An 18,696-nucleotide genomic window follows, 5' to 3' on the forward strand; every position below is an offset into this window, starting at 1 on the left:
CAACAAGGGATCAAAGCTGCCACAGCCAGGCCTCCCACCCTCCTGCTTACGAGCTCATCCTCTGGCCAAGGGCCACCGGACTCCAGCCCAGTGCCGCGGAGGGGCAGGGCAGTCCGGTGGCAGTTCCATGCCCCTGGCAGGCTGGGCTGGGCTGGGCATGCCCGGTGGCCCCAGGGCAGCGGGGTGGTGCTGGCTCCTCTGGGCCCTCTGCCAAGAAGGCAGCTTCCTCAAGGGCGCCTCCGCCAGCGTAGCCCCACCGCCCTTCCTGGGACTGAGTCCCCGCACAGGAGCTGCAGGCGAGTCGCAAAGGGTTCCTGCCACTCATTACCCCCATACTATCCACCCTGTCTGAACCCTACGCTGCTTCGTGTGCCAAAGCGTCACCCAAGGCAGGCAACAGCTATACAGGGTTTTTAATCCCTTCTCAAGCAGAAAACTTGTGTTTCTGGGGCGGAAAAATTCACCAGAAGAGGCAGCACCCTACCCCTGCTGCCCTACAAGGGCTGGGCTGTGCCTCCCTAGCTTTTTCCCTTGAGGGATATTGCCCCTGGGGTCAGCTCGGCTTCCCTGCTCTCAACCATTGTCAGAAACTCATCTGTGGCTCAGGACTGCAAAAAATTTAGCCTGTTATTGAGAAAAAGCCTGAAAAGACAGATGTCTACCTCAGGAGGTGGAGGAGTCTCACCCAGGTATAGGGAGGTCTGGAAGAGTCAGGTCCCTGCAAAGTTTTCTTCAGTTTTAACTTGATCAAGACTAGAGAGAAAAAAAAAAAAAAAGCAAAGCAAAAAAAAGCCTCCTGACTCACTCTCTTCCCAAGACTGCCCTAGCCCAGGGCATTCTCCCTGCCTTGGGAAGTGTTGCAAAATTTGAGCTTGCCCTAGAGGTATCTCTCACTAATTACTGGATATCCTGGTTTTGTGTAAGGACACAGGCAGAACCTTCCCACAGGTTCTTCTTTATGGCATGGGAAAAAGAACTCGAAACACTGATTTCTGTTTCAGCATCTCCAGCAGACTGCTGTGAAGGGCTGATTGCACACTCGAGGGGATCTCCTTCTGGAGCCATCCTCCCCAGCTCTGGGGCATCGCTCACCAACAGTCTCTAAGAACTGAGGAATTTCAAAGGCAAAACCAACCTTACTTTTAATATATGCCCTCTGTACTTGAAGTTTGGGTCACTTTCAATTTTTTTCCCCTGCAATAAAGGCAGCTAAAGCTTTCAAATTAGAAGCAGAGATTCCGAGAGCTGTGTGAGATGAGGCCTGTTTGGGTTTGCGCCGCCGGCCAGCCGTGCTGCAAAGGGCTAATGAATCAGCTGGTGAAAGTCAGGGTCCAGAAAACTGCAGCCCCGGCCCTGACAAGAGGTAGTGCAACCCTGGTTACCATGTCTGCTCGATGCAAGGCAGATGCTCACATGAGGCTGTAAGCCTCCAACTGTGGTTTATTCACATCACTAGGGGAAAACTGCTTCAGCCCCAAGATGTTGAACAGCCCATGCTGTATCTACACAACTTCTGGTATCTATTATATCTACACACCTTCTGCTCATTGCAGCCTCTTTCAGCATCAGTCAGGCCATCAACTCCCTTGGATTGCACATGTCACTCCATCCCACATTCCACAGTGCCTCAGCTCTGTGGCTGGGCTGGCAGCATGGGGCTGCAGCTGGCGATAATCCTTTTTGCCACTCCTTCAAAGGGAGATGGGGTGATTACAAAGGATTTCTCCAATTTTAAGAGACATGAAGTTAAGAATGAAAACTGCATTGAAGAGGAAGCAACAACTTAAGGATTTCTTCCTCAGTAAGTCTGCTTCATTAAATACATAACCTGCATACACATACACACCTACTTCAACAGATATTTTTTTTCTAGAAAGGCCTTTATGTCATTCCTGTAAATGAAAGCCTCTACCAGAATGTACATAAAGGTATCACTGAAGCTCCCAGAGAGAGGAGCGTGCTCTGTCTTCGATCCTCCGAGTGCCTTCTCTTTTTCCTACCCTCCCTTCTTGAGAAGTCCCACTGATCAGCTCTTCAAGGGAGTCTTTATTCTCTGCCCAATTTTGCACAAAGGTATCAAAGGATTTTAATGTATTAAAACTTGCAGTCTCTTCAAAAATTTGTCTCCTTCCTCCCTCTCTCCTGGTTGCTGGAGTTTCACACCTGGGAGCTGTTATAACTCAGTCTTTACAAGAAGCAGGGTATTTCTTTTTAGAAGTTACTTAGCCATCCATATACACAGAGAGTACATATACATTCACACATAATTACTTGAACAAAAACCTTCCCCTCCTCCCTTCCAGCTTCTAAGGACAGAAATAAGAAACGCCTTCAAATAACTGTAAATAACAAACCCCATCATGCTAAACACTTCAAAGTGGAAGTGTAAATATCTCAAGAAACTTGGGGAAATATACTATGATGAATTAGCTCTCAAAACCAGATACAGATGATGTCAGATTATTTTTCAGTCCAAATAGACTTAAAAATAATATTCCCTGTGATCTGTTAGAGAGTAACTGCTTACTGATAACTGCAGTTCTTCAAGTAATGCCTGCAGAGCAGCAGCACACATGCTAAGCTGCTGAGATGAAAACAACTTTTTTGCCAATCCGCTGAGATGACTTTTTTGCCTTAGCAGCACCCACACAGAAGACCCCTACCTTTGCTTTATCCCACCAGGGCACAGCCCCAGGGCTGACAGTCCCTCAGTGAACTACTGATGGGCAGAGCTCTGGAGAAACATGTACTGGTCACCCCCGCAGCCCCAGCGCAGGCCCTGACACCATCCAGTGTCCACCTGAATCACACAAGACATGACTCTATACCCTTTCCTACTTCTGAGACAGAAACAGACTGAAGAGGAGATACCAGGAAGAGCTGTGGGACTCTGAGATGGGAGTTGAGAAAGAGAACAGATGACTGACTGATGGGGTCTCCGGCAGGAACTTTAGGTGACTCTGTCAGGGAAGCATCACTTGGAAGGTGGGAAGTACCTACTGCTACAAGGACCTTGTAGAAAACTCGACTAAAGTAGGACTTCATGGTAGAAGGCCACCATGAAATACAAACTTCCTGCCAGGATCTGCTCCCTGCACAGAAAGTAGCAGCCTCAGGGATTGACATGAGCTGACCTGCACCACCATCACCTCCTTTGACTCCACCAGAGCCATTCAATTTTCAACTCCAGGATGGAGATCCTCCTTTTCCTCCCTCCTTCACAGCAAAAACCCTTCCAAAAGCAAGATACCTGGAGACAACCAGTGAACTGTGAAGCAGGATATCCTGAGAAGAGACTGGGTAGCAAAGTTAGCAGCTAACATGCCAGGATAGCTGCAGAGAGCAGGCAAGGAGTGACCTGCTCATGTCTACAGTAGAAGAGAAACAAGAGGTAGTATGAACAAGGACTGATGTACCTGGAAGGAAAGGATAGTTTCTTGCTTATTCCGTTGAACTGTTACAAAGCCAAAAGGGCTGCTGCTCATCTAACTTACAAAAGGCCTGCACCAAGCAACATACTGGCATCGTGGCCTGCGGACAGGCAGCCTTTCTACCAGATGAGGGCGAGACAAGCCACTGACACACTGTACAAGCCCAGTACCAAAAGTGGCAAAACAGAGAGGTCCAGCGGGTTACGTTCTTAAGTCTTGGCACTCAATTTCACACTTATCAAAGGAGTAAAGCCTCCACTGCAGAATGTGGTTCTCTGCTCCAGCCATGGGACTTTGGATAACATTGACTGGATCCAGTTCTCAAAGTACGGGTAGACATCACGTGTGCTACATGCAGAGGAAGTGTGTGCAACACTTGGCCTCAGAAACCCTGCAGTTCTCATTCAAAAAGTTGCTGGGAGCAAGCCCATTTCACTAAGTCCAATGGCTTGGACTGTCTGCCTGTTCAGGACATTCTCATTTGCTTTAGCCTTTCCTTCTTCACCCTAGTGATTACAAATTAAGAGGAAACCAAAGAACAGAACAGAAGAATGAACCTGGACAACAGCTGACAGCATTTTTGCAGAGCACTGTACTCACATGGCAGGACACAGGTGCCTACAAGAAAGTGGGCCTAGAACAACTTGATGCAAACGAGCCTTAAGCTACTCATGTCAAAGTGTCCAAGAGAGTGCAATGGCTTTGAGGAATTATCTAGCAACCTCTCACAGGCCCCCACGACCTTCCTCATTAAACCACAAACAAAGCTGCAGGGTATGTTAGTGCACTCCAGCTAGTCTTTGCCAAGGGTGGAAGGGAAAAGCTGGAGTCAAAGACAGTGCAAAGGGCTGGATTAAGTGGTAAGACTTGAAAATGGCGATAAAGGGAAAAAAGCAGGTGTTGGAGGAGAAAGAGTACAGGGCCCCTTTTACCATGTAACACAGAAAACTTGGCCTACTATGCTGCTAAGATAGTAGTCAAGAGGCAGCAACAACAGCTTTCCACCCACAGCCATATATACTGTTTTCTCTAAAGCCTGAACACTTCAGTGGCCGGGATAGTTGCCCAGACAGCTCAGTGCATCAGAAATAGTCACTAGGCTAGCAGGCTACCTGAACAGCAAAAAAATGCCTAGAACAAGCCTTAGATCCCTTGCAGCATCAGTGGCATACTCAGCTCTGCTGCTAGGTTCCCAAGCTTGAACAAGCATGCCGAGAACGAAGAGGCAAGGGAGCATGATGGAAGGGTTTGTCCTTATCACCTTACAGCTGGGATTTTAGTATTCCCATAAAGGGCAGCAAGACTGGGGAAAAGGGAGGAAATGAACCCCTGGTCATCTCTTTTTTAACTCCTGGTGTGGCTGAGGAAAGCCCAAGTGTCTCAAGTGCCACTTTAGAAGACTCAGAAGCAGGTTGAAGCCCTGGGAGCAAGACAAGTATTTTTAGCCTTTGCACCAAGGCCATATCTGGCCTGTCTAAAATTAGGCCTAAAGACATGCTGAAAAACCTTTCTGAAAATGTCTGCTACTCCTTAAAGGCTAAAAGTTTTGGGGTGTGTTCTGGGGGTGGTGGGAGGGGAGGTGTGTGTGTGTGCAGGGGAAGAGGCAGCACACAGGGAGCAACTACTGGTGAAAGAGATAATATGCTATGGCAGTGATGAAAGCATGCAATCTGCATCGTAGGCAGGCCATAAAAACACTTGAATCATCTATCATACTTCATCTATTTATCAGCTGAGTTATTTTCTCCAACATTTTTCATTTTAATATTGCATTGGTTTAAAGATGACGAAGAGACAGGCCAATATGCAGATGTTCGTCTTCTGTTCTCCAACCTACACTTAATTAATGAGTTGATTTAAAAATAGGACAATGCTTCCACTGCACATTGCTGAAGTCTGTTCCTTTGTTTTTACTTCCCAGAACACATGCAAAGCACTCACCTCTACCCAGCTGTTAAAGAAAACCAAACAACCCAGCCTCTGTGTTGACTGACTGGGGAAAATCAGACAAATGAGAGATTGCTTTTTCTCCCTGCCCACTCCCCCTTCAAGTAATCCTTTGCTCCGTCACCTGGTTCTGTTTAAAAACCTTAAAATACATTTGTTTATCCTTGACACATCACATAAGGCAACCATGCCAATTACTGTGATGGGCAGATAGCTGAGGCTCGCTCTCAGAGCCACACCATTAGTCATAGTGATGACAGCTTCAGACGCTGAATTTCTCATGTTAGGAAACAAAGTTATCGATTTATTATTTTTAATAAAATAATTGCTTTAATGTAGTATTTAAAATAATTTTAAACATCTGATCAATAAGATATAGTACACAAATATGGAAAATGCTGCACTTTACATAAAAAGTAAAGCTAAGCATTTAATTATACAAAACAATTTTGCTTGATGCCGTCAATATCTTGCAAACTATAGCTTAGTCAAAGTACTGATTTTCTTTTATATATATATATATGCTATATATACATATATAAATAATTTACAGCATTTGTTTACTAGATTTGTTTACTACTGTTCCAACAAAAAAACCCATAACCTATTCAAAACTTATTGAATTTGGTAACTATCTACAGTAGTTCTGACGGTGGAGGGCGTTTGAATCATTGCTTCAAGTTTTGAAGTAGCATGCCAAATAACCATAGGAAGCTTGCCCTTAAAAGAAAAGTTTCAGCAGGAAGCCATTCAATACAGTCAGAGCCTTTCCCACCAGTCCTGGGAAACAGCCATGCTATATAGCACTGTGTCATGGGAGGCAAAATGTTTGGAGGCTGGGGAAAAGGGTGACCCAGAAGGTTTTCCTTTCACCACAAGGCAGTCTTTACCAGCAAGTTGAAAGTTTGTGAATCTATTCTGGCAGTCTTAATAATCTGGAGTCCTCCTCCTCACTCAATGGAAACCAGACAACTGCCTAAATACCTGTTATTTGGGAAGTTTCCCTTTTATACCACATTAAGGTATTAAATCAATATTTCAAATAAAGCAGTGAATCCCGTGCTTTGCAAACACTGCTCTTCTCCTTTAGAGAATCTCCAGCTGCTAAGTTTCAGTGCATCCCAAGCTTTCCCTTCTTTTTCAGTCACCACAGGTTGCTTTTGTTCATTTCTTTCTACATCTATACTCAAGTCCAATGCTATTTTTTATATCTAGATAAACAGTTTCTTTCATTTATCCTTCCTTTTTAGGCTCTTCCACTCGTTGCATTGAAATTTAGTAATTCCAAATTTTCCCTGAACATCGAAGTATGCTCAACTACACTGTCTGATGTACTTCAATCATAAGAATGACTAATTTTGTTCACTTTCCCTCAGTCACTTTCTCAGAGGAAAGGAGGAGGGAAGTTGAAGCAACAGGGGGGTTGGAGAAAGCACCCCTCATTCTTTCAGCTTGTGACTTTGCTCTTCACAAACAAGCATCCAGTAGTAATTCCAAAACCAGAAAACTTAAGGACATGCTGAGTCAGGTAGGCAATACATTAGCATGTTGACTGACTGCTGGTTCATGATTAAATACAGTTGCCATGCTATGCAGTGCCTTTAAAGTGTTATTTGTTTCCCTAAATGAGGTTGGATTAGAAGAAGGCACAACATGTAGAACAGATGTTGCAGACTCTGGAGTACTGAAGCAAGCGACATACATAAACTAGGGACACATATCAAGCCCTCAGAGCTTGCAAGACAGTTAAATGCAAGCAGGTAGTCAGGTGCTTGTGTGTGCAGCTGAGTATTTTCACTGGTTTACAGACTGGTTTAAGCCAAATATTATTTAAAAACCCTACAGGTGCTAAGTTAGGTATTTAATAAAAATGTTTATCTGTAAACAAGAGTTATCCTTACAACGGATCATTTTCCAGAAATAGGAATTTCAAGACAGTGCAACAATGCTTCAGTGTTTTCTTTGGCAGTAGACAGCAAGGTGAAATGTAAAATTCAAATCACTTCAGAAGAGCACGGTACAAGGTTAGAGAATGCTTCATCTCCCTCTCTTGTTCCATGCAGAATATCAAGTCCCTGAGACAGACACGGGTTATTCTTGGACAGAGCAGCTGTTTCGTAAGGCTAAAACCTGATGATCCAGAAGCAATTCCATTGCCATTGAAACCCTAAATGGGAGAGGGAGAGAGAAAAAAAATTAGAATTTCATGGAAATGCAAGTTTTTAACCAAACTGGTTGGATTATACTGCCTACTTGCATAAAACTAGCCTGCTGACGTTCAGCTTTACATGTTGAAAACCACCAATTCAGAAGTTCTTGCACGTTGGAGACTTTAAAAGACAAAGCAAGCACTTGCCAGTTGATGGTTTATTTCAAAGCAACCAGAAAATTCTATCTTTCTTTAAAACTATATTATTATAGTAAGACAAATAACTGTCTGTGTCTGTAGTATGTCTGAAATAATATTACATAGACACCTGCACTTAGAGAGGACAAGGTAACTACAAAGAAGGTACTACCACAGTTCGTACGCAGAGCCCCAGGTTGTGCACAGCTCTTACTCACACTTGCAAACCCCTGAGCTCCAGATGTTCACTTCTCTTCTTGAAGAAAACCATCACTGCAAGTGGGCTCTAACCTTGAAACACAGCTGGGAGAAACTCTTACCCAAGTCATCACCTGTGATTTGTCCTTTAAGGGAGCAAGAAATACACACAGTGGAAGCATCTGCATGTTCAGAACACTGTATCTGAGTCTATCCATCTCAGTCGACTGCCTCGCTTGGTTATGAAAGCACAATTGGTAAGAGATGATGATGTTTAGTAGTTATACATTCAGGCTACTGGAATGAGCAACCCCCACGCATTCCAAAATGCCCCGAGATTTATTATTAGGGGCGGGGAGGAGGAAGATTACCATGAGCTGCACAATAGACTGGCTACTTATCTTGGAGCCAATCTATGCTACACAGCCAGTCTCTTATCGCTACTGGAGGGTTCTTGGTAATGAATGCAATTTGTACAAATACGAGTGCTCAGTCTCTGTAACTTCAGCGAGGCAATGCCTGCCAGCATCAACACCACTTGGAGATGCTGTTGCTTGGATGCCGTGTTAACTATATAAATTCTTACCCTAACACTCTCTGCAAGACTTGAGCAAAATGACTTTGCCCACTTTGCTTAGAGAAATCTGGTTAAAAACCTCATATATTAGAAACAAATACCAGTGCTGGACGATCTACAGCAGTGAATGCTACTGTTGTTAGGGGGGAAGCTTTGAAATTTGTTAAAAAAACAAAGAGAATCACCAGAAAGCACACACTAACCACAGAAAACCCAGGGCATATTGCAGAAATGGAAGCTGTATTTCTTACTAGCAGCATGCAGGGTATTCAGCACCATTTCATTTGCTTTACAGTCAATACTATTAAACACTATGAAATGCCATCATTTGAAACTTTCAGTTTGTTAAATGGCTTGGAACAAATGCATGCGTGGGGAAGACTGCTGGCCACATCACACAGAGAGGGCACTGCTGTCCTGGTAAGACACAAAGGGGTCACAGTTCAAGTTTGTCATATGACAACCCTAAAGGATCCAGGGAAAAGATAGCTCTGCAATGCAGCTGCCAGCACGGGTTGAAAAGGAGGTCAATCCAACAGGATGCAGCAGAAGGCCTGAGGCAATGTTATAAATGAAACAAACCCCAAGGGTTTTCAGTAACCCAACAGCAATGTCCTTTATAATTCAAAGAACTTTATTGAGGTGAAAGTATTTTCTCTCTAAATAGTCATTAGACTAGAAGTCTTACCTTTAAAAACAAAGGTACCCCAATCCTGTTCACTCCCTTTCAAAAAGGAAGCAGACAGCACAAATTCCTCAGCCTGCTTTGGAAGCTGTTGGAGATGGAAGATGCTACAATAGGGTGGAAGCACCAAGTTGCCTGTGTTTCATACAGTTATAAATTTATTTATTCTTAAATTCTTACCCACCATGCCCGGTGCAGACACAAAAAGCTATGTTATGCTGTAATATCGCATCCAAAGCCAAAGCTTAGACTGGGCTCCTGTTTGTTAAGACAGCCAGTTCAGACTTCTTAAATTTCACGTAGCATTACACCAGTTTATCAGAGCTACTCAGTACAGCACTTTAAGGGCCAGGGGCTCTTGGACCAGTTACTGAACATATCTAAACCAACAGCTGCTACCACATCCAAGTTAAAAGAAAAAGATTGTTCTCTCAAAGTGCATAATGGTTTAAAATCAAAGAAGGCAACAGACAGCCTAGGTCATTCCAGTCCAGACTGGGACTGCATTGGGGAACTCACTCTGATGAGTTTACACAGGCATGAGCACTAACTCTTTTAGCTACTGTCCTCCACAGCTGCATCAAACCACTGGTCTTTCACAGTTTTGTTTTGTACTTCAGACCAAGCTGTGGAGTGTGATGTACTTACTACTTGTCTTTTTGTAATAAACTATTTAGAGAACCAAAAGTGAAAACACTTGAAGTTAAGATGCCATCTGCGCATCAAAATGAACCGTGACAGGCGCCTCTGTTAATGTCCAAGAGCTTATTTAAGAAGTGCCTAACTCTGGGCTCTCCAGCTGACACAAGGGACATGTTAGGGGAGGGTCCTCTGCTGCTCAATTCTCAGAGACTCCTCTTGAGCAAGCTCCTGTTGGGCAGCAGGCTGACCTTGTCTAGCCCTAGGCCACAAATCCTCTCCTTTACATCTCATATACCCCTTCCTGCACAGAAGGTCCGCCACACTGCTTTTGAGACTTTAAATACCCTGGTTTAGAATACCACCAGCCCACTCCTTGCTTTCTATTACAATCCTTCCAGTTGGGCAGCAACTGCTTGCATCTTGCTATTTTTGGAGATTCTTCACTGCAAAAGTCTTCAGCCTACCCCAAGAAAACTCTGTGAGCCTCTTCTGAGGGGAAGCAAAAAGTGCCACTTTTCAGTCAAGCCACAGACAAATACAAAGACAAATGAATATAAAAGGCATCCCTGTAGAAGCAATTCTAGCAAAGGGTACTGCATCAGCCTACACCCCCCCTTCTCCAACATAAGTGCCTTAACTAGAATTTATTTATTTATTTTTTTTTTTAAATATTGGGAACACTCCTCCACAGGGGAGGCTGGAAGATGTCAGCCATATCCTGAAGTTTCTGCCTTTCTCTGAAACCCCAGCACCCCTCTTTCCTTCTGAAAGGGAAATGACAGAAACACATGCAGCCCAGAAGGGGTAACTATCAGCATAGATACTACCAGTCAACCTGGATATCAACAGCTAACAGAGCCTGTTCATAAGCTAGGTGAGGTACTGCGTGGCTCTGCACCACTGAAAAACAACCTTCATGGTACCGAGAGCACCATCTGGCTTAAAACCAGTCCCAGGAGGGCACAACTGCAGCAGTCCTGCTTTTGGTCTATCCTCAGAGTTAAATCAAATCAGGAACTTTGCCAAAGCAATATGCCGTTACCCTTTCTTGATCCCTAGAGCCTTTATATACACCTGACACGAGATCAGTTACTCTCACTGATCTTTGCAGCAGAAGACATTGTGGAGCTCCTGCTGTAGTCCCACGCCTGTTGTACAGCTAGTTTTGTTGAGAGGTTGTTCCTGAAACCTGTTTTAAGATCTCTAGAGCTCTCTCCAGTGGCTGGACTGAGAATTAAATACCAACTCTAGAAAGGTAAGAGTGAAGTTGGTACAGAGCCACAGCTCACAACAAGGCTCTTCCTTTACCTAAGTGACCATCACCACCTTACTCCTAGTCTCCAAGGTATCTGGAGCATGTGATCTGCAAGTCTGGATCACAGGTACTGACAAGGATTTTAAAGTTACTCAGAGCTATTCTACAGTCCCTGATACAAAGATCAGAGGGGTCAGCAGACACCTCCATTTCCAACAAATTCGTGTCAGGCTCAGTGAGCTGTTCCTGGCAGAGTACACGCTCCCTTCTCAAATTCAATGGCTTCATACTACTCACATTCAAAATTTTAAACCCTTGAGAGGGGCACTTTAAGGGAGTAGTGTTCAGTCAAAAGTCAAGCCAAGAGTTTTAATTTCAATTTTTGGTGTGGCATAAACACATCCCAGTCCTAGAGACAAGATCCCAAGAGAACAAACTGTCATTGCAGCTCTGCTGCATATTGTAAAAATACCACCAGCAGAAGGAAGCAAAGTCACAAGACAGTTTTCAATGACATCTCCAAACAGGGAAAAATTACAGCTGTGTGCAGCAGAGATGATGTTGAAAGGTGGTAAGAGCACCTAGTGAATCGGAGGAAAACCATCCAGATTCAACCCCCAGCTCTGTCACCTGCGGTCACACTGAGGTCGGTGGTGTCTAACGTACCCTGTACATTATTTTTCCAGCTGTAAAATACAGAATGTATTCCTGTCTCATGGAAGGAAAAAAGGTTAAAAAGCCATTAACACACTGTGGAGTGCTCAAACACTTCCCTGGGTCTCCTCCAAGGGAGGGAAGAGAGGAAGGGGGAAGGTAGAGACCCTGCCAGAACTGTGACAGTTTTGCTTGTACAAATAAGTGCCTCATTTTTAGGCCAGAGAAAACAAAGTGAAAGAAGTTGCTCTTACTTTGGTGACAAGCTAGCCTACTGATGCTGCCTATTCTAACAAGCTCAGGCTAATAGAAATACTCCCAAATTCACAATACTAAAATACTACATTATTCAGTATTTATATTTTTTTTTTTTTAAATAAAAATTGGTTGAGTGGGGTTTTTTTAACTTTAAAGACCAAGCCAATGTTTGAAAAGCTTAGATCTCTATGTCCAGGCTGCTTCTCGTGCAGCTAAAAACAAACATGTATATTTATGATGTTACCTGCAGTCTACAAAGAAGCCTCACAAAGCTGTCAGACCCATATAACAGAGAACAATATTCAGTTACGCATTTTTTCTCAGAGTTCATTGCAACATTCCTACAAGTCCTTTCAAATGTAGGCAACAACATGTTTTACATATTGGAACAAATTACTGTGAATGTAATGTCAGTTTATTCACTATTATGCCCAAGATTCATGTACGCATGTCACTTCATATGGCTACATCAGATGCTTAATCTGTACCTGGAGGTAATGAATACTATACAAATATGTCATGTTAGTTAATAGACAATTATTAAGCTGAAATTTTCTGGCTCTTTGCCACATCATTTTAAGCAATATATTGTCAACTAAATTATAAATCTCTTGACCCTTCACATGTCATCAACATTTGCACGTTACCAATATGTTCAGCCTAAAGCTACAATGCAATTAGTCATTTAAATTGCAGATATCTTTCACACATAAGAAGAATTAAGTTCATCTCTAGCACAGAGAAGGCATGATATGGGCCAATGAACTGTATTTCTGAAGTGTGTGAATGGCAGTCGAGAATATTTTTTGCCCATTTACATGGGGAAAAATTCACATCAAGTGTACGGCCTAGACTGACAACAGGCAGGAAACTCAGCGTTGGAATTGTAACTCTCTAGCTAACAGAGCTGTGCTTAGGTCTTGCAGCAGATAAGTAAGATGCTGAAGCTGTATTTTATAATTGCAGTAACATTTTTAGCTCTCCTCTTCCCCAAAGGTATGACCACGCAGCAGACTTCAATCCAGGCTGTCCCAACAGCCTGAGTAAGAACTAGAAACTGAAATCAAGTGTCTGCATATGTTAAACATACGCAAAGAAGAAAAAAGAAAAACCCTCCTTCAGACTTAAATCTCAAAATGGGCTGGGAGAAGGGGTGGTAGAGACACAGAAAAAGAGAAGGAAACCCCTCAAGTGTAGAAACAGATTTTGTAGCCTTGCTCTGAACACCTACTTACATGCAGGTAGGATAGGTCCAATTTACAGTGATTGCTTTTAAATTAATTTTCTGCAGCTTTTAAGACGACGCTTTAGCAGACTATCATGTACCAATGCCAAGCACCAGCCAGCAGCCTCTGCGCCCCATGGATATACAGGGAGCAGCAAACCCATCGTCTATTCGCTACAGAGCCAACTTCTGTGTTTAATTCACATTTAGACACAGTCACATCCTTAACACCAATCCTGAAGCTGATGAATTATGCTAGCATGTCCTCTCCTCAGAAGAGCTCATGGCCAGAAAGGCGGCAGTAACTTCTACAGCTATCACTTGTAAGAGTGTAAAGCCAGACACTCCTTTAATTACCACACATCCCTCCTGCAAACACCAAAAAACTGAGTGCAATTTGATTGCCACACAGTGGAAAACCCCAAACATCTCTCTTTCCCAAACATTTAGAAGAGTTGGGGTTTTCTTTCATTCAGCAGAAAAGGAGTTCTGCTTAAAAGCTTAGTTCTTCCCAGGTCAGCCTAAAGAGTGTTTCCAAAGCTTAAACATGCACCACATGCAGAGTATGTTTGATCAACATGCATACCGGCATCCTAAGCTGTAAAGCAAGTAGGGTAAGTTTAAGTTCTGCTAACAATGATCAGATGTGGCAGACACCTTGACCTAGAAGAGAAGACAACAAGCTTCTTTTCTCCACCCACAATCAATACTAAAAATGGAACAATGACCAGTGTGGTAAACAAGACTTCTTCCATTTCTTCTTGCCAAACTTCTTCCCAGAAGGAGAATACAAGCTTATTTGAGGGCTGCTGTATTGGAAGATGTGCATCACCCTGGAAGTATCACATTATTTTATGCATGTTGGACAGAGCTAAGAGTTTGATGGAAAGAAAGTACTTGAATGGCTCTGCACTGACCCCAAGATATCAGCTGCATCATTTTACTTCTGTAGCAGTTACCTGCAGTAAGCCTAAGTTTCCACAGCAGAGCTAGACTATAGGTGGCAAGGCAAGACCCACACTTACTAATGGAGCAGCCAGTCTTGGTGGGGGACAGAACAACCACAAACTATCTGGAAGGAAGAGATTTCCTTTGCCATTGGATGAGGTAAAAAGAAAGAAAAGGCATAAGACTGTGTCTTGAGTCAGTCAATGTGACAAACCTAGAAGGAGGCAAGTGAAGGACACACCACCAACAGCACTCTGGGGCAAGACAGACTTCATGTCTTCCAAGTAGTTAATGTGTTATCATTGAGCCAGAAAATGGATGAGAAGCAACCAGTGTCCCAAAAAAAATTATACAGAAGTCCAGGCATCCAAGTAAGTTTTCTTGTATAAAGCAGAAGAATGGTCCAACCACAACCTTCACAGAAGCTGACCATAAGAGTAATTGCCAGTCTCCTAACTCTACTTTTAAAAACGCATCTAAACTTTTTTTCCACCCTTCTGTGTGATACCACACAAAGATACTGCTCTCAGTTTAAGGCCAAAGCTGAGCTGGGACCCAGGACCTTTGCACAGAAAGAAAGAAACTTTAAGGACTCAGAACTGCAGCCCATTTCCTCACAGAAAAAAAGCTTTAAATATCTGCAAGGGTTTTCAAACTTCTAAGACTCCAGTTACAGTGAGAATGAGACAAAGCTGTTTCCAAAATAGCTGTCATCAGGAAAGCAGTAAAACTTAATCCAAAATAATCCTTGACTATTTCTCGGCATTGAAAACATTATGGGACATGTTACCAACCAATAAAAACTATGAAATAGAACACAGAATCAGAAAATAAGTCTGTGGCTTCAAGTTTACTTTTTTGTGATTTGTTTTAGAAGCGTTCTCCCTTCTCAAGAGGAGTTATTTTTCAATTCTTTCCACCCTTTAATTCATTACTGTTCAACGCATGTCCCCCTAAAAAAGAAAAGAGGTGGGTAACAAATACACAAACCCGAAAACAGATAGGAATGAAATCCGAAAGCCTCTCCCATCATTGAATCCAAATGTCCAGAGGGACCAGAATGAGAGAGATGAAGATATTACCACCTCTGGAATACAAGTAGCACCAATTAACACATTTGCACAATAGGGGGATTATCTTAACAGTGCTTTCTCAAATTACTCTTTCTGAACAATACCATTCAAATGTTAAATTGCAGTGAAGAGAACATGCAAAATACGTGCTTCCAACCAGAAGAGGGAAAGCATTCCCATTATACTGGTGCCTTTTTGCCTTTTTTTTTTTTTTTTTTTTTTTTTTTTTTTAATTAGGCCTAGAGCATTAGCCTTATTTTTTTCATTCCATGACCTTCATGGATTTGCCTCTATTGCTATTTCAAGTTTAGCAATACATAAGAAACAATCATGGCAAGATATAGTTCAGTCTTCTTATGTTTCTTTTAGGTCCAAATTAGTTGACAGACACTCCTGTGGGCAAGAACATCTTTCCTTATTTGCTACCTGCCACCCTACAAAGTGATTTGGCTGCTAGTAAGCAGGCTTTTAGCTGTAAAGCACACGTTCTAGTTCCCGGATTAAAATAATCCGTTACTTGGTCTTTTAAGGAGACCTGTTAAGAAAGAAGAATTTTAGAGAACAACACAGGATGAATGTGCAGGAATCAAGCATTCAACTATCCCAGGAAAAAGGCTTTCCAGAAGAAGTGCAAAACCAGGTGGCAGAGTACAGAGGAAGCAAATACCTAGGGCTGAAGAACCATCCCAATTAAACACAGATATATTTGTGAAGAAAAGAAACATGGTATGCTAAGGAAACGCTGTTCTCAGTCCTTCACTCCTACTGTTACTGCAACAGAGGTAGCAGAGCCATACCAACCCAGTCTGCTGAGCTGCACTCTTCCAGTACTATCACGTTTTGGTACTGAATAAAGGCAGGCAAATATGTAACAAATTCGCTTATGGAGTTTCACTTTTTAAATATATACTGTAACTGATTATTTCTTCCCTGTCTCCCCAAATACCTTAGGGCTTCAGTTTACATCAATAATGGCTTGAAACAATTCCTTTCCTTTAATTACTGAAGTAGGCAACAATAAAAAGAAGCTGAACAGAGTCAACTTTGCTCTAACACAGACATAAGAGATACAAACACTGTACAAAGAACAGTATTCAAGGAAAGTTTAAGTCTTAGTTAAAAATCACAAATGCAGTTAGCACCAGTGATTTCATTCAGTACTGTGAAAGGACCATTCACAATCAGTAACTTCTTCCATCCTACCTGTCTACCAAGACATTAGATTTAAAAAAAAAAAACCCACTGGTCACAGGAGTATTAGGCACAGATTTGCTCCTTGCCATTGCATAGTCACAAAGTTCTGACATTTAAGATTACTTGAGAGTAAAGCTGTCTGTATTTGCAATTTGAAATGAGAAAGTACATCCTGCCTGTTTAAATTATTCTCAGACAGGTTGCACAAAAAGATGATTTTAAAGATGCCCAAATGTGTATCAGCCTAAGGCCATATAGTACTTGCTTTCAGTTTCAAAGACCTCCTTTCATCTCTGAAGAATGGAATGTTGTTTACTGCTCAGGATGTTTTGCCATGTTATCATGAATGTATTACAAATGTTCTGCTTCTTGAACTACAGAGTGTTTGTCAAAACCATTCTTTATTTTACATGAGAAGTCTTAAGCCTTTTATAAATCCTCTCAGATATATTGGGACACTTAAACGTCTAAGTCTAAACATCCTTCTCAAGTTTGCTAGCCTGAATAATTTCACAAAAAAGAAAAACGGTCCATGGAGAATTGCTTTTTGGTAGCATGAAGTCTAAGTAGTAGGCACTGGAATGCAAGATTGCATGCAAGAAACTGAAGTAGTTTCATTGGCAGAATTACTTTCACCTCCTGCCCTTACAATTCAAGTCTAGTAAGGCAACCTGTATGAGAAGCATCTTAAAATACAGCAGGTAAATGTGTGTCAGTGAGATGCTATCAAGGTTTATGGTCAGTTTTAGGCTTGTTATGTCCACATTCTTTTAAACTGGCAACGTAAATAATGGATCACCACCTGTCAATAGCAACACTGTTATATGTTTCACTTTGGCACAATCTCATGAAGCTTTTAATAAAGCAGACATACCGCAGACAATGAGAAATAACTGAAAAGTACCTAACAGGCAGACTTGTTAAATATTCAGAAACAAATCTGGCAATAATTACAGAAAACCACTACGAAGAACAGGAATAGTTACTCAATAGAAGCTTGGGGGAAGAGGAGAAAAGGATGGGGAAAACTGTTCTTGTACTCGACTCATTTTTTCAAGTTTTTCCAGTGGTATTATAAAAAAAATAACTATACCTTCAGCTTCATGTGAAAGCGCATTAAAAAACTTCAAAGAATAGTTGCTCAAAAGCTGGGAACACTGCTTTCTGTAGCTTGTTTAGATACAGATTCCTTCAGTTCACTTGCAGTAAACAGGGAGCATTCAAGGAACTGTGTCTCCACACCAGAAAAAAAAATAGAATTCAGAGAAACAAGTCTACCTCACCTCCTTACAGAGGTCTCTTGTCATAGCCCAGGCTAATAGAGAACCTACAGGATAAATGCCACCATTACCTCAGTTACATTGCAAATAATTGAGCTTTATACAAGGTCCTTCCAGACTCCAATATGCAAAAACACTGGAGTATTTTCAGTCCTAGCATCTATTTCAGCCTCCTGGTACACAAGAATGAAAGACAAGGTTTATCAGAAGGACAACTTTCCCACCACTTCTTCCATGCAAGAGTTACTTCCCAAGCTTCTGTTCACTGTGCTTGGGTCACAAACCGATCAGACATTCACTTGAGTGATGCTGAGGTTTCATGAGAAAAGGGAGCAAATCTAGCAACAACAATTGATTAACAGTCCGCAACACATTTCTCCTGTCCTAGTCAAGGTGATCACTAACAGAAGTAGGTTGTCAGTCTCCTCAGAAAGAACTTCTGCAGTCCTGTAAACTTCCCAGGTCCCAGAAACAGTTAAATCTCCGGCACAACATTAAGAGATCTGTTCAGACCAAGATTTGTTAAAAGCACCTTCAAGGCACTTTTAAAATGCAACATGAGCCAGAAAAAGTGATCAGGCTCATTGCAGGAATAGAATGGTCTAGCTTGATTGATTGATTGATTTTGGAGGGGATCTAGACAATGCAAACTCACAGTGTATTTGAAAAGAGTCCCTATGCATTGTGTATAGAAAAAAGTCCACAGCCAAATATCAAAGCAAGAGCCATTTCAAAATAGCCATCATGACTTCAACTGAGGGGCCATGACAACTAGCTGCTGTGGAAGACCACCACAGCTTTGTTACCCTCCAGTGCAGACGAAAGTTTCTCTAAGACATCCTTTCGTTCAGCCCTTAACACACAGTGCTCTTATCCACAGTGCTTCCTATAACACACAATTAATCATCCCCATCAAATTCACCAGAAACAATCCTTTCAAGTATTTAACACACAGACTATCTTCTTACAGTATGTAACCAGC

The 18,696-nt window shown here is 42.3% G+C and overlaps 1 protein-coding gene across 1 annotated transcript in view; it reads right to left on the bottom strand.

Annotated features, from left to right (window-relative positions):
* Positions 1-6,943: 6,943 nt before the first annotated feature.
* Positions 6,944-18,696, bottom strand: part of TAF4B (TATA-box binding protein associated factor 4b) — a 73,016-nt gene continuing 61,263 nt past the window's right edge. Inside the window, exon 15 of the mRNA XM_074899045.1 lies at positions 6,944-7,545. Within this exon, the coding sequence (XP_074755146.1) occupies positions 7,378-7,545 (168 nt within the window). The 3' untranslated portion in view covers positions 6,944-7,377. The remainder of the gene's footprint in view (positions 7,546-18,696) is intronic.

Source organism: Athene noctua, chromosome 2, assembly GCF_965140245.1.
Source record: "Athene noctua chromosome 2, bAthNoc1.hap1.1, whole genome shotgun sequence".
Taxonomy (NCBI): domain Eukaryota; kingdom Metazoa; phylum Chordata; class Aves; order Strigiformes; family Strigidae; genus Athene; species Athene noctua.